The sequence below is a fragment of the Tyto alba genome, unplaced genomic scaffold (genome assembly GCF_018691265.1).
Source record: "Tyto alba isolate M040663 unplaced genomic scaffold, T.alba_DEE_v4.0 Super-Scaffold_11, whole genome shotgun sequence".
Classification (NCBI taxonomy): domain Eukaryota; kingdom Metazoa; phylum Chordata; class Aves; order Strigiformes; family Tytonidae; genus Tyto; species Tyto alba.
In genome coordinates, this window is record NW_024881273.1 from 5,004,742 (window position 1) to 5,019,281 (window position 14,540).

General features: G+C 40.6%; 1 protein-coding gene across 2 annotated transcripts in view; it reads left to right on the forward strand.

Annotated features, from left to right (window-relative positions):
- Positions 1–4,292: 4,292 nt before the first annotated feature.
- Positions 4,293–14,540, forward strand: part of TSC1 (TSC complex subunit 1) — a 28,718-nt gene continuing 18,470 nt past the window's right edge. Inside the window, exons 1-4 of one of the 2 annotated variants that reach the window (XM_042786661.1) lie at positions 4,293–4,428; positions 11,697–11,759; positions 12,870–13,045; positions 13,897–14,000. In XM_042786661.1, the coding sequence (XP_042642595.1) occupies positions 12,940–13,045; positions 13,897–14,000 (210 nt within the window). In that variant the 5' untranslated portion in view covers positions 4,293–4,428; positions 11,697–11,759; positions 12,870–12,939. Of the gene's footprint in view, positions 4,429–4,500; positions 4,594–11,696; positions 11,760–12,869; positions 13,046–13,896; positions 14,001–14,540 lie in introns of those variants that run through there. The other variant, XM_042786660.1, reaches the window with a different exon arrangement.

Sequence of the window (14,540 nt, forward strand, 5' to 3'; positions counted from 1 at the left end):
AACCCTAGGGGCAGCACCCTTCACTTTCTGGGGCACCTTTGCCTTCTGCAGGAATACTCCTCTGTCATATTGACAAAGAGCATGACACAGTGAAATAATGTACCGAACAGACATTTGTTATTTTGTCTTTTCTTATAAAAAAAAAAAAAAAAAAAAAAAGAATAGCTCTTAAGAAACCTGTATTTTTACACATATTCATCCACGCATCATATCTTTCACAAACAGGCACACCATCTGTCTCACATACACACACTCACATACTTCAGTCTCATAAACAAAACCATCTAGCACATATGCACAAAATTATTTTATTCCAGAATGGATCTTTTATCTCTCCAATTTCCACGGAAAAAGGAATAAATACTTGCACAGTAATAACTGAAAGAGATGCGTGTTAATCAGCCTTCATTTTCCTAGGCATATGTGTGTGCAATCCATACATATTTTAGTCATTGCTCTGTCTATATACAGCTGTATATAGGATATAAATATAGATTTAAGAAAGCTCATTAAGCAAGCTCATTAACAAGCATCTTTGCAAAAAGCTCTTCAAGAGCAATAATAAGAATTTGCACTTCTATCACTTGCTTTCAAAAAAACGTTTGAAAATGGGTTTGCAAATGTGAAATAATTGACTGACAAACCCTCCTGTAACGGCAGGGCGGAAGGAGGGAGAATGAAGCAGAGGCAGAGTGACTTTTCTTAGATCACCCAGTTGTTCTCTAGTAGAGGTGGGAACCGGAGCTGGAGAGCAGTGATTTCCTTTTGAGAATCCTTGGAGACAAACAAGGAGAGCTGATCTCCCTAAATGCTTGGGGCCTGTGGGGAGGAAGTAATTCCTTGATTTCACCTCTTCTCTGATTATCACAATCTTCCTGACTGTGCAAGTGCACAGTGGCATGAGCTGTATGTGCCTTTGGTTATTCCCTCCTGCACTTACAGCACACTCTGTGCATGGCTGGAACTGGGACCGCAAAGATGCCTTCTGAGAAGTTTGTAATTTAAGATGTATATAAGCATACACACAGCTGTTGAGTGCCAAGTACTACGACATCACCATCAGAGAAATGCCTTCATATCGTAGAGTTTTTCTACTCCCTGTGAGCTTTCAAATGCACTTCACTCTTTTCTACAGTCGGTTGCATTAAACCAGGACTCAGCTGGGTCCCTTTTCCTACTGCAGCTCAGGGTGGTGAAGGCACCAGGGAGCAATACCCTTTTCTCTGCCCTGCATCAGGGTCGGCAGTAGGCTGGTGCTTCCCTGACGGCGCAGATGTGGTCCAGAGACACTTCAGATCCACAGTGGAGACATTCTGCCTCCCGCCGTGGCAGACGGTGGTGCCAGGCCTGCTGGCCCCCGCGCTCTCTGTCGGGACAGCCACAAGTCACAGCTCTTGTCGTTGCGCCCTGTGCAGGCGCCGCATTGCCCCATGGCACCGGACAGGCTGTGCAATGGGTTTTGATGCAACTCAGAGATAGGAGTGTAGGTTTCACCCACATTGAGAAAGATTCAGATTTTCATCTTAACCCATCTGTCATTTACTGAACATAATTAATTCTTGTTGTTTATAGAAGCAAACAATCCCTTTTCCCTCTCTCTCCTCCCCTCCTTATTTATCTAGCTGGGTTTTGCATGAAAGAAACGTTCCCAAGGCATTGTGCTAGCAAGCTGATTTGCATCCTCTTAAACACAGGCATTTGAAGGATTACATTTCCCGCTACAAAAACAAGCATTGTAACAGAAAACCAAAATGTACACTGTAGCTTCAGGGTTTCATATGAAGGCAGTTACAGGAATTAAACAAAACAAGAAAATGACAAGCTGCTGAAAGGACTGAGATGTTATTTTATGAAACATTGGAGCCGGCTTCTGCCAGCACCCCTAAGCAGACTTTCTATTGACGTAAAGTGCAAATGGCTGCAGAATGTGGCTCTTACACTAGAGACAGTAAAAGCAAGTCAGCCACACAAAAAAAAAATAGAGAAAACTAGTTATGCAAAAAAAATCTAATAGCATGTTCAGCAAAACCTCTCTGGCTAGCTGATTTGAGAGGTGCTCCAAAGAGCACTGGGCACAGTCCTTTGGAGAAAGAGAATGACTACATCTCCCAGCATCAGTAGCCTATACTGCAAATACAACATCTGTATCAGCTGTTCTGTTTCCCCACGTAGCCGTCATCTTGCAAAGCCCAGATATAATTGCATACTAACTGATCCCTGAGGTAATGGGGACAGATACTCTCTTTTATGACTATTGCTATTATTACTACACCAGAATGCCTGAAGAGAGATGAGGATACGGCTCTGTCTGGTTCAGCTCTCACCCATATGCTCTCCCTTTATTTTACTTCAGGAGTTCCTACAGAGCAAATAGTTGCAGGATGGGAGCATAGTCAGCTATCACCTTTGCTTGTGTTCTTACTCCTCTCTACATTTCTGTTTATGACCTCTGTTAAACTTATCACCTCCCCTCTCCATTGAAATCACCACCAAAAGGCGATTTATACAGGCTGAATTAAAAAAACAAGAGTGCCAGAGATGTATTTTGGGCTAGAAGGGCCTTTGAGCTGACCCCGTGTGGTCATTCTTATTTTATGTTCTTCCTGTTGATATAATTTTCCCTGTTCTCTCTTCTTGTTTCAGGGCCAGCAGAGAACAGAGAGCCACAGAGGGCTCATCTGGGCTGACATAGGCTTGTGTTGGCCCTGACCCACTGGGGCTGTGGTGGACATGCAGCGAGTTCGGCTTGCATCCGAGGGCAGTTTAATTGTGTGTATTGTCCTGAGTTCTTACTAGATGTCATATGGTCCACTGCATCCTAAGTAAATAGATTATTAAATGTGTAACTTAGTAATAATAAACAGGTTAATTATAACACATCATGTCCATTCTAATGCAGTCATTATCCCTTTCAAATCTAGCAGCAAATCCCTCCTGTAGCATCCATGTTTTGTCAATTTGAATGTTACAGCAATTAAGTCACAGTAAAATAACACGACTAATTGCTTCCAGCTCTTTTCTGAAGCTCATCCTAATTTCCACTCTTTTCTGTGGCAGATTAAATAAACATGTCTTCTGCACAGCAGGAAGAAAACACCATCACTCAGTCCAGACTGTAATAAATATTAATTGCCATGCACGAGGCAGGACTAGATTAAAAACATGCTGGCTCCGAGCAACTCTATCTCATCCCGAAGCAAGATGACCTATTGCAGGTGCAGTGTGAAGGAACTATCTGGGCCCTGCAGGGATGGGAGCTGTGAAACACCGCAATGAATGCTGCAGAAGTTAAAAATCAACGGATGCTGCTCAGATGGGGTTCTAATCTGCTTTTATTTTCTTACACCTAGTTTCTACCTTGCAAATGTAAGGTCTGTGATTCCTACTAGCATCTGAGGGCAATTTATATAGACTGAAGTTACATCACCAGCTTGCCAAGTGCTCTCCGCGCACCTCCCCTGAGCTGCCCCTCCTTGGAGAAAGGGAAACACTGAGACCCCACCGGTCTGGGGATTGAAACATCGAGTTGAAAAACCTGTTGGTGTAGCACACAAAACTGAAGGCTGGAGAACCTGCCTAGAGGTGATTTTCATTCTTTTTTCCTCAAACTCCAGATTTTCCGCAATGAAAAATAAACCTTTACCTAGACGATAAATGTTTTTATGTTGTATTTGAGAAAAAAAAAAAAAAAAAAAAAGGATAAGAATCCTTGCCTATGACGTTATGTGGTCCAAAATAGGACGAATGAAGTGAGCTTCGCATATTCATGAAGTAGAAAGCAATCAGTATTGGGTGCCGGCCCTGGAGTTTCCCTCCAGGACTTCTGCAGTACGGTACGCACGGCTGTCCCGGTAACGTTACTGCACACACACACACACAGAGGCACTTCTGAGACCTTTTTATTCCCTTTCAGCACACTTACGCACTTAAAAACCGCTGTCGGGCAGGAGCCCGAAAGCGAGTTCACCGCGGGAGCCGGCGCGCGGCCGCCTCAGCCGGCCTGCCCTGAGGGAGGGCGGGTGGGAGGGTGGCCGAGCTGAGGCCCGCGGGGAGCCGAGGTCCCGATTACACACCCCGGGGCCGCGATCCGCGGAGGAGAACCGCCGACCCCTTCCCGCGGGGCGGCGGGAGCCCACAAACGGCCCGCCACCGCCATCCCCTCAGGCCGGGCCTTGTTTACCGGCCGCCGCCCGGCCCCGCCCCCCGTGACGTCCCCGCCGCCCGGGGCTCCCGGCGGCACCGCCCCCAGAATCACGCGACCTCTCCGGTCCGCATCGCTCCCGCGTTGAGATACCTCCGCCGCGGGCGAACCGGGTGGGCTCGGCGGTCGCCACCCCAGCTTTACTCCCCCGCAATGAGAAAGGACGTTTCGGGGGGAAGAGACGGGCGGGGCGGTGGGGGAGCGGCGCGGCGTCGGGCGAGGAAGGGGTGAGGCGGAGTGGCGGGACTAGTTCGTGCGGCGGAGGGATTCGGGGAGAGAAGCGGCCTGTGAATGGGAGGGGGAGGGGGAGGGGGAGGCAGGGCCAAGATGGCGGCGCCCTGTGGGCTAGAGGAGCCCTGAGTGGTAAACAGCTGAGGGGAGGAGAAGGAGAGGTGAGTGCGCTGGGCCTCCTCCTTCCTCCCCCAGCGGGGCGAGAGCCGGGGTAGATGGGGGGGGGGGGATGGAGAGAAGGAGGCAGAGAACAGAGAGAGGGGGGAGGCAGGGAGAAAGGGCTCGGGGAGGAGACGGCAGGAGAAAGGGAAGGGGCCGGGGGGGTGGGGAAGGCGAGGGTAAAGCCTGCTGTGTATGGGGGATGTTTCCCCCTCCGTCTCTTTTCCTCCCCCCTAGCCAAACTTGCTCTTGGTGGCTCCCAGCCCCCACCGCGGCGGGGCTGACCGGGGGAGGGGGGGGGGGCTGGGGGTGCTTCCCCCCCCCCCCCAGCTAACGCGCCTCTTGAATTTTGTGGGGTTTATCGAAAAACGTTCAGCACCTCCGTTTCAAGCGCTTGAGTAGCGATTTCCAGACTTCTGCCGTAGTTACTTGCTGAGGAGGTTCCCTCGTATGGGGCTAGGTGCTAAAGCAGTTGTTAAAGGTTTGTCCCCTTGGTGAGGAAGGCTTTTCTCATTTCCTTACTTGTGGATAGGTAACGTGAAGTCGGGATGTTGTTTACTTCTACAAGAAAACATTTTGCTTCCTCTTATCACAAAGAACTTGGAAGACTGCAGTTCTGAAGTTTTCACCCTTTGTTTGCTATGTATGCTGCCTCTATCATTGTTTTATCAGTTTAGTCAGTCCTTCTCTCCTTGTTGTTTGGATTGGTTTGGGTTTTTTATTTAATGAGTCTTTTACAAGGCAGTGAGTGAAAGAAAGAACGTGCCTCAAAGGAGTATATAATTCAAAACCCATAGAAATGACACAGAAACCAGTATCAGGTTTTGTGTGCAGAACTGTTTCCAGAACTGCTGTTTCCAGAGAACCTTCCAGTGGATGCTAATACAGAAGGTTTTTCATTCTTTGTCTGGTCTGATTCTGTAGTTTCCTGACATTAACTTCTGTGGCAAGTTGTTAGAAATCTGTCATAATCGAAGGACTACTGAAATGATTCCATTAGGTGAAAAAAGTCCACTTCAATTTACTTGTATGAACAACTAGAAACTGAATCTTTGAAAACCCAGAAAGTTTAATAATTAGCGCCAGCATTTGAAATACATACTTCTGTTTGCAGTTGACTTGACTTTGCTAAGCAGCAATCAGGTACTCTGCTATCAGAAACAGCTATGCCATGTTTAAGCTTAAAATAATCAGCTTAAAATCCTTTATTCAGTATAACACTCCTTTGCATTTTTTTTTAGTTCGTTTGTTTTGTGTTTTTTGTTTTTTAACAGCCTGGTCAGCCTAGGTCTAAATTGCCTTTATGGGTATTTGCACAGACTTACTCAGATGAAAATATAGTCAGAATATGCAATGTGTCATGAGATAAACTTTAATTAAAATGATTTTATCTTTGGTCGTGTTTAATACTATCTCCTTAACTCTTTATTACTTGAGAATTTAGTTTTATGGTGACTAATAAAAAGTAGCATTATTAAAGGGTTCACACATGAGAAATACTGTCCAACTGCATATGTTTTGGTGTTTGAACAATCATTTGACTTTAATAACTATTTGTAGCTTAAAACAAATGCTGGCCCTATTTAGAGCTGGACTGCTGGGATGTTGACTTGTACTGATGCCTGAAATTCTTGCCAAACACCTTATATGAGCTGGTGGTGATTACCAAAGTCAGTCTCTGTAAAAACCAAATAGCCTATAACACACATGTGCAAACATATGTATATATATTTGGAAAAGATACCTTCTGTAATAAGCAAATCAGACAATCAGAGTGCCTTTTAATGGTGGAGGCAGGGAGGGATACCAGATTTTATGGCATCTTACAGACAGGTGTATATTTTTTGAAAGAATGTTACAGTTTAGGATCTTCGTGTGGTATGTAGCTTCAATGTTTTCATGTAGTTTAATAAACATAATGAGGACAAGTAGTAATACTTCTTTTGTTAGCGTAAGCATTTCTTTGTGTAGCACATTAACATAGAGAGCAAACTTCTTGCGGTGGTGAACTGCTATCACTTTCCTGGGTATTACTCTTTTTTGGTTTTAATTAAAAAGTTACACATCATTTGGTATTGTTCTGTGTAGTGCCTGCTTTAATTCTTGGAGTAGTTAAAATGCCTTGACAGAGTATGCTAGGTAGTTTGCAGTAGTTTCAAGATTTATTCAATTGCAACCTAACTCTTTGAATATTTTTAAAGGTTTCTCTCCGTGGCAAAAAAAAAAACGCTGCAGAGATTTAGGAGTCTCACTCCTTGTGTTACTGCAAAGTCTAGAGCTCTCTGTTTACCTATTCATAGTCTTAAAAAAGATTCTTTAGTTAAACTTAATTTCCTTGTGTACTGTTAATTAAATTGGCATAGAAAAACAGTGCTTGTTCTGATGTATTTATTTGCTATTAATATATGCAGTTGTGCATAAAGCATTATTTTAATTCCCTTTCAGGTTGGCAACTGGCTTGTTAGCCTGGCTTCTGCCAGGGGACTAAGTGTCAGCCCTACCATGTTTGGGCTTTTTTCAACATTCATTGCTTTTAAACAGTTTTCCCTCTGACAGAAACCTGATGGGTAGCAATTAGCATACTGTATTAGCACAGCCTAGTTTCCAAAGAACTTTAAAAATTGCTGAATATGATTATCTCTCTTTGTTTTGGGTTTTGTGATCTTCCTGTTGCTACATCAGTTAAGCACCTGTAACAAAGCACGGGAGAATGTCCATAATATTGAGTTATAACTATAAATAATTATCAAGTTTAGGAGTGGGGTCTTGTTTTAGATCTGAAAATAACCAGAAAAATATGGACTGTTAGGAGAAACCATACACCTTCATTCTTTAAAGTGAATAAATAAATTAAATTAATTGTACTGCCAATTGTAATGATCAGTTTGAACTGAGGTGTAAAGTGTTTAGAGTTATTTTTTTCTTGGTGATGAAAAAGGGAATGCTCAGCTGCTTACTTTCCCATTGCCACCTGCATTTTTTTTTCCCTACTGTCACTTTTCATTCATTGTTTATGTCACTTCTATATTGGTAGTGTTTAATTTACCTGTGAAGAAAATATGAAATTGAGTAATGTTAGGAAACATAAAACAGGCTTGGATTTTTGTATATTGGATGGGAGGGAGACAATCCTTTCATGACAAGCATTTCAAAGATTTGAATGAGAAGGACTGCTTTGTTGTCAATATGAATTTTTCTCTGAAAACAATTATTGCTGTAAAACAGTTCTGTCCTCATTCATGGCCTTTGCCAAAGCAGTACCTGGGAACCTTACTTTACCTTCAGTAGAAATCAGATGGAAAAAGTGTAAGTCTTGAGGTATGGCTTCAATTTATTGCTGTCAGTAGCAGTCTTAACGTTGTTGAAATCACCCTTTTCTCTTGGGGGTAGGGAAGGCAGGGAATAACCATTTACTGGAATGCCCCAAATTTCACTTATGGCTAATGAAGAGAGATGAAATGCTGATGTTGATCCCACACACACCAGCCCCCAGAATAAACGCTTCTGGTGTCTGAATTTCTACGCTGTTACAGCAAATGCTGAGGATGTTTCGGGAGGAGTGTGAGTTTGAGTGTGTACCCCTCCTCCCCACCCCTCAGAGACGCATAACTGGCACTACCAGCTGCTTTTTCATTTGGCTTGAGATAAAAATACACTGAACAGAAGAACATCTTCTCTTGACAGAAATACTTAGAGAAGTCAATCTTTTGGAATACTCTGCTATCTCTTTCTCTATTTAGCCGTTTCCAATTAATATTTTTACAGGTTTTTTTCATTTGTCGTGAGTTTTTAGCTTAACTGTATCGTGTTGGGGTTAAATTAGCTACTGAAAAAAAATTTTAAAACAAATCGATTTTTGGCTTGTTGGGTTCTCCTTTTTCTCGTGTAAGCTGGCTCCAAAGTTGCATTGGTACTTAATACTTTTTACTAAAATTTCTATTTATGAAAGCTCTTGAATATAAGAGTAAGAACTTTGCTATTGGTGTTATATCTTACAGTGAGACTAAAGTGTTGCATTTAAAATATATTTAAACAGATTTTTTTCACTCTTTACTTTCTAGTTACTTTGATCTTTTATACAAAACTATTTTAAAAGTTAGTGAAGAATCAGTGACTCAAACCATATTGTTTTAATCCTGTTGCTCACAAGTATGGCTGTAGGGATGTAGAAATTCTTCTAATAGGGGTATGATTACAGTAGCTAGTGATGGAAGCATTAGAGACTCATCTTGTATACTATGTATTTGAGAAGAAAGACGTGGTCTGATACAATACTGTAAAGATTTAAATGAGATCCTGTTCACCACAGAAATTGTATCAATCCCAGATACAAAATACTGTGGTATTCAATGGATGATCTCTCTGTTTTATGAGGTAATGGAAGTTCCTTAACCTGCTCTGTCCTGAGTTTCTTATCTACAAGATTTGAAAATCACATCACAAATTACTGGTGGGACTGGTCATAAATTACACTGACACCATGAGCCCTGGGAACTGTACTTCATCTACCAGAACACAGTTTTCTGAAGTTAAAAGCCTGTTGCCTGTAAACTAGTTATTCAGCTGTCTTTGCTTAAAAGAAGTGTGATGTGAGTTAAGACTATGGCTGGAATTTCCTGGTTTGTTCATTTGTGTTGGGCATTGTGGACCCGGTATGATTAAAGGATCTTGGCCTTAGTCTTACTTAGGTTTTCAAATCTGTGCCTCACAAATGATTTTACAAGAGATCCTGCATTAAGAAATCTGTGATTTCCTTTTTTTAAAATGTGACTATTTGTGTCTAGCAGAGTGACAGCATTATACTGGTGTTCATATAACTTCAGCAGATAAACTTTCCACTTAGTGAAGTAACAATCTGTAATGTCCCATTTTTAGATGTGATTTGAAATACTTTTATTAATATTTTGAATACAGACTTTTGGAGTGGAGATTGCTCCACTTTACATAAAGTACTTCATTGCATGATCAACTGATTGACAAGTTTATTTAAACTCTGCTGGATTTATTGGCACAAAGTCACTTGAGCCATCTATTTTAGTTTAGGGAGCTTGGGAAATTATTAGTTACCTATGTGTATAGCTATCAGCAACTAAGCTTGCGTTATCAACTTTGCTTTTATCTGATTGTGGTGTTTGTGCCTGCCATCAGGCCAATGGCATAAAGTTTGAAATCCTCTTACTTACTGAACATTTAAACTGGTGTTTTTCCCACCTGTCTGTAAGTGTGTTGTTGAACCTGACTTCCAGAAACAAGATAGGATGTCTGCAAAGGCATGTTTCTTGATTTCATCATGCTATAGTTTCTCCTCTGGCAATATCAGAATTAGTGAAACCTGCTGTTGAGGCTTCTACTGGTGTGAAGAAGATCTGGCCCAAGTATAACAGTATTACTAGAGGAAAATAAGAAATAAAAGCATTCTTTTCACTCTAGTGGGGGGTGGGGAATCAAAGAAAAGAGAGTTGACAAGGTCTTTATGGGGTAAAAAGCAGAGACTAGTGTTTATGCTGCTTTAATTCTCAAAACAGGTTTTGCTTGCAGCTGGTTTGGGGGTGTGGTTATGCATCTCTTTTGTTAACAAGAGTTTAAACAACTAATTCATATTGCTTAGGAAGCTGGTGAATCTATTGCTTAATCATAGCTGAGATTATATCCTAACACAAATCGAGGTACCTATGTTAGCAAGCCCTTTACGGTCTCAAGATGGTGCTCTTAGAAATAAAGGTATAGATTACTTGTAGTAAACTGTTTCCTCATATATAGTTCTGCATGCATTCTGGGTATCTTGGTGTAACTAATTTAGTAAATTAAATATTACAGCAGTTGCTAGAAACTGAAAAAGCAGTTGACTTCTAAAAATGAGTAACAAAGTGGAAGGTTGACTCGCTAGGTTGCATGGATGAGTGGCTTTAAACTTTTTGAAAGGATAGTGTCACTGAACATTGCTTGCCTTCTAAATAGCAAGCTCTTTGAGGAAAAAGTTGAAGCTTGGAAGTCTGCACAGTGTGGAGAAAAAAAAAAAAAAAAAAGAAAAAAAAAACAAACCAAAACAAAACCCAAACAAAAAAACAGAACCCCAAACCACAACAAATCCCAGCTCTAATCTTTTCGGAAAACAGAGGTCCATTCTGGGTTTTAGAAAAAGCTACCCTTTTCCTCCACCCCAAATTTCTATTTTATTATTACTTTTAGCTGAAAGTCTTGCTTATACTACCAGTCAGATTTTAAGGTCTTGCCAGCATGGAACTTGAGAAGAAATAGCATTTAAATCTGAAACACTTGAATTAGTTTCTGCTAGCTGCTTGTAGATGAACTGAAATTTTATTTGGACTGTTCAGCTATGCAGTATGATCCTTGAAAACTGAGGGTGGGGGGAGTTTTGTGTTCTGGAAAGTGATTACTGGAACACTTAAAGAAAGTTTCTTGCTAATGAAATGCCTGTTGTGAGTGTGGTGCCATATTATCACCTCTGAATTTGCAATCAGTGCCAGATTAAGTAAGATGATGTCTTGTGTCCCTAATAAAAGTGACCTTGGGCAGTTCTGCAACTACAGTGTGATATGTTGCAAACAACAAAGTTTACTGGTAGACAGGTTAACTCCTGCTGTTCAGTAACACTGTTAAGCATAAGCTTTCAAGAAAGTAGTATGTATATAAGTAGCTACAGCATTATCATTTAAAATAGAGCTCTGAAAGACGGGCCTTGGCTAATGTCTAACAACGTTTTGACTAGAATCTAAAGACCTAAACAATTACACTAATCAGAATTTGGTAGGATAAGAGAAGACTTCTTTGTGTGTAAGATTTTACCCACTATAAATAAAACTCTTTAGCAGCTTTTGAAGGTTCAGAGTACAAAACTACAATCTTGTGAAAGCCATCCAATTTGAGGCAATTGCACAGCTTAACCTGTGGGCAATTCTGGAAAGGGCAACTATGCAACACCTTTTGGTGCTTTTCAAACAAAGGGCTGGCTTTCCTCATGCTGGAGGTACATAGATCTGCTATTCTTAGTAAAGAACTGAATGCTGTTCTGGATATACTGGGTTTGAGAAGAAGTAAATAAATTGTGTCTTTTGTTAACCTCTTCATGCTTTTTCTTTATTAGTGATCATGAAAGGTGTGTGGCTGACAGCATTGCAGACAGAAGCTCAGCTCATCCACAGAACAGGTGATGTATACAAAATTGCAGTAAAAAAAAAATCCTGGTACATGTCAGTCTTGCTTTTCGTGGAGGAAGTGAAAAATGTATGCTAGCTGGAAGTAAAAGGAAAGAAGAAACCATTGCTAATAAAATAAGGTGTGATGTGAAGCCAGATTCTTTCTGCCACTGGAAAACATTTAGCATAGGATTTTTAGGGATGAAGAAAAACTTGATTCATTTTATGATAGATAGATAGATAGATAGTTGTGATACCTGAATCCCTTCCTTCCTGGTACATGGGAGGAATCCATTTTAAAAGCCTGAAATGGCTTAGATTTATTCCTGTATCATACTGTGAAGCTGACCAGTCATGTTATTTGCACACTGTTGCATTTAATAATCTATACAGTTTTCTCACTGCAGTTTTTAATGTATTATTCACAAATTATACATGTGAAAACTAAGTATGTTGTGCTGCTAAGCTTGTGATTTAGTATGTACAAGGTGACTGAGGAACACCAGCTGTAGTAACCCTAACTGAGTTTCCTAACAGCTGCAACTTGGCCACATTGCAAGTATTAAAGCACAGATCTATTAGTATGCAATAATTCAAAGCCGAGGGCAGTGAACTTCTAGTCTAGCCAAAGGAGTGGGGAAGAATCTTGCAATGCATATTTTCTCCAGAGTGTAGACCACTATGCAAAGGACTTGAAAGGTTGGTTGTGGAGGAGTTGCTGTAAGAAAGTGAGAATGGAGTGATTCTAGGGAGCTATTAGCATTTTATTCAAAACTTTAGTCTTAGTTGACAGACCTAGAGACCAAATTGGAAAATACAGTTACGGAATTCTCTGACAGTCTATATATGCTAGCTGAGGACTTCCACAAGACAGAATAATGTATATTTTAAAAAGATTAAGAAAATCCTGCTTGTGACTCATTGGCTTCTTTGGAAACCTTTCTCTTAGAGCGTTTATGGAATCCTTTCTGTTAGAGCTTTTATTGCAGGTGTGTAAACTCTACCAATCCTTTCAGTGTTAAACGGGCAATAGTACAGAAAATAAATGGGGAAGTGATGAGAGATTTAAGATGGAAAGGGAAAAAGGAAAGTTTATTAATCTGCTCTCTCTTCTCTCCTAGTCTGGTAGAGAGCCACCAATGAGGAACTTCCTGAAATTTTAAACTCCACATTCATGTCAGTACATGCATCATGGCACAGCAAGGAAATGTTGGTGAGCTCCTCTCAATGCTGGATTCTCCAATTCTGGGTGTCCTGGAAGATATAACAGCTGCATTCAAAGATAATCTCATTTGTGGTATGTATCCTTTTATGTAATTCAGGGAAAGGTTTTGCTTTTACAGCAATAAAGGTAGAATAATGTGGGGTTTTTTTCTATCAAACAGTCTTTGCAAGTGCAACTTGAAAGAAATTCTTGGTATTTGGGTTTGAAATTACTTTAAGGATTGAAGCTTCTCTTCAGTGCATTTTGCTTAATGGCATGCCTCTTGGAAGGTCTGTTCTATAATTGTGAAAATGCTATTATAAAATTACTAGCTTTTCTTGGTGCATAATCTCAGGTTGTGAGCTGATGAAACTTTGTCAAGTGTATCTAGAAAGAATTACATGTCATCCACATTACAGGAACTAGTGGGATTTTGTTAATTTGAAAAATAAACAACAAAAAACCCCAATCCCAAACAAAACAACAGACCCAGACTTTCTTGAAGAAATCATTGATGCTATTAAGGCATCCCTTATGTTGATAGAGCCTTTTCAGATCATGAGGGCACTGTTATTGTCTTTGTCTCTGAACTTGCTCTCCTTTATCTTCTGAAGGGAGAGAATATAAAGTTACTCCTGAACTCTGCTTGTACTGGGCAAAATACTCTTGCAGTTCAGTTGCCTCTAGGTTTTTAAGGTTAAGCAGTAATTGCTAGTTATTAGAAAATACTTTCCCTGAGCTGAATGCAATTGCTTGAATGGTTAGGAACTAGAAAGTGTAGTCGAGAGGTCTCTTTTTCCTAAAGGTCTGGTAAACACTAAGTACTGGTTTGTTATAAATTGTGTAATAGTTGTTAACAAGTTGTGCAGTGTCCCTGTAACAAGTGCTTTATTTTTAGTGTATTGAGAATGTATGTTTTTTTCTTGCTGTAAACAAACTGACAGACCGGGGACCTATGCTTGTGAACAACCTGGTGGACTATTACTTGGAAACCAATTCTCAGCAGGCACTGCATATACTGTCCACACTGCAAGAGCCTCATGACAAGGTAAAAAAATCTTGGTATTAAGTATGGCAGATTTTTAGCCTGGTATTGAAGCAGCCTTTAAATATCATGTTAAAACTCTCTTTTTTCCATTCTGGTGTAGAATTACCTTGTTGTAGAGATGTAGTATCTCTGTAGTAAGAGTAGTTAAGTTTTACAAAAACTTCAAAGGTCTCCATTTCTTGGGTTGCTTAAACTGACCCAGTTAAGTAAAGAACCTTTATAAATCAAAGTTTTCTGAGGATTAATGTTGTCTCTGCAGTGCTGCTGCTTGTTCAGTGCTGGATGTGTTAGCCTAAAACAAATTGGGTATTTTGAGCGCAAGTAGAGATTTTTAAATAGCTTGAGAGAATGGCACTACAAATTGTTTTACTTCTGCTGACCAGAATTTTTTTATTATTTATTTATGATAAACATTTTGAATAGTTTGCATTTTGCTACCAGAAGACTTAAATTTATTGCTGGGTTTTATTTGCTCTTGGATCCTGTATGTTTGTAAAATGTCCATAGTTTCCACAATTGGCACTGGCAAGCTGCTGATTA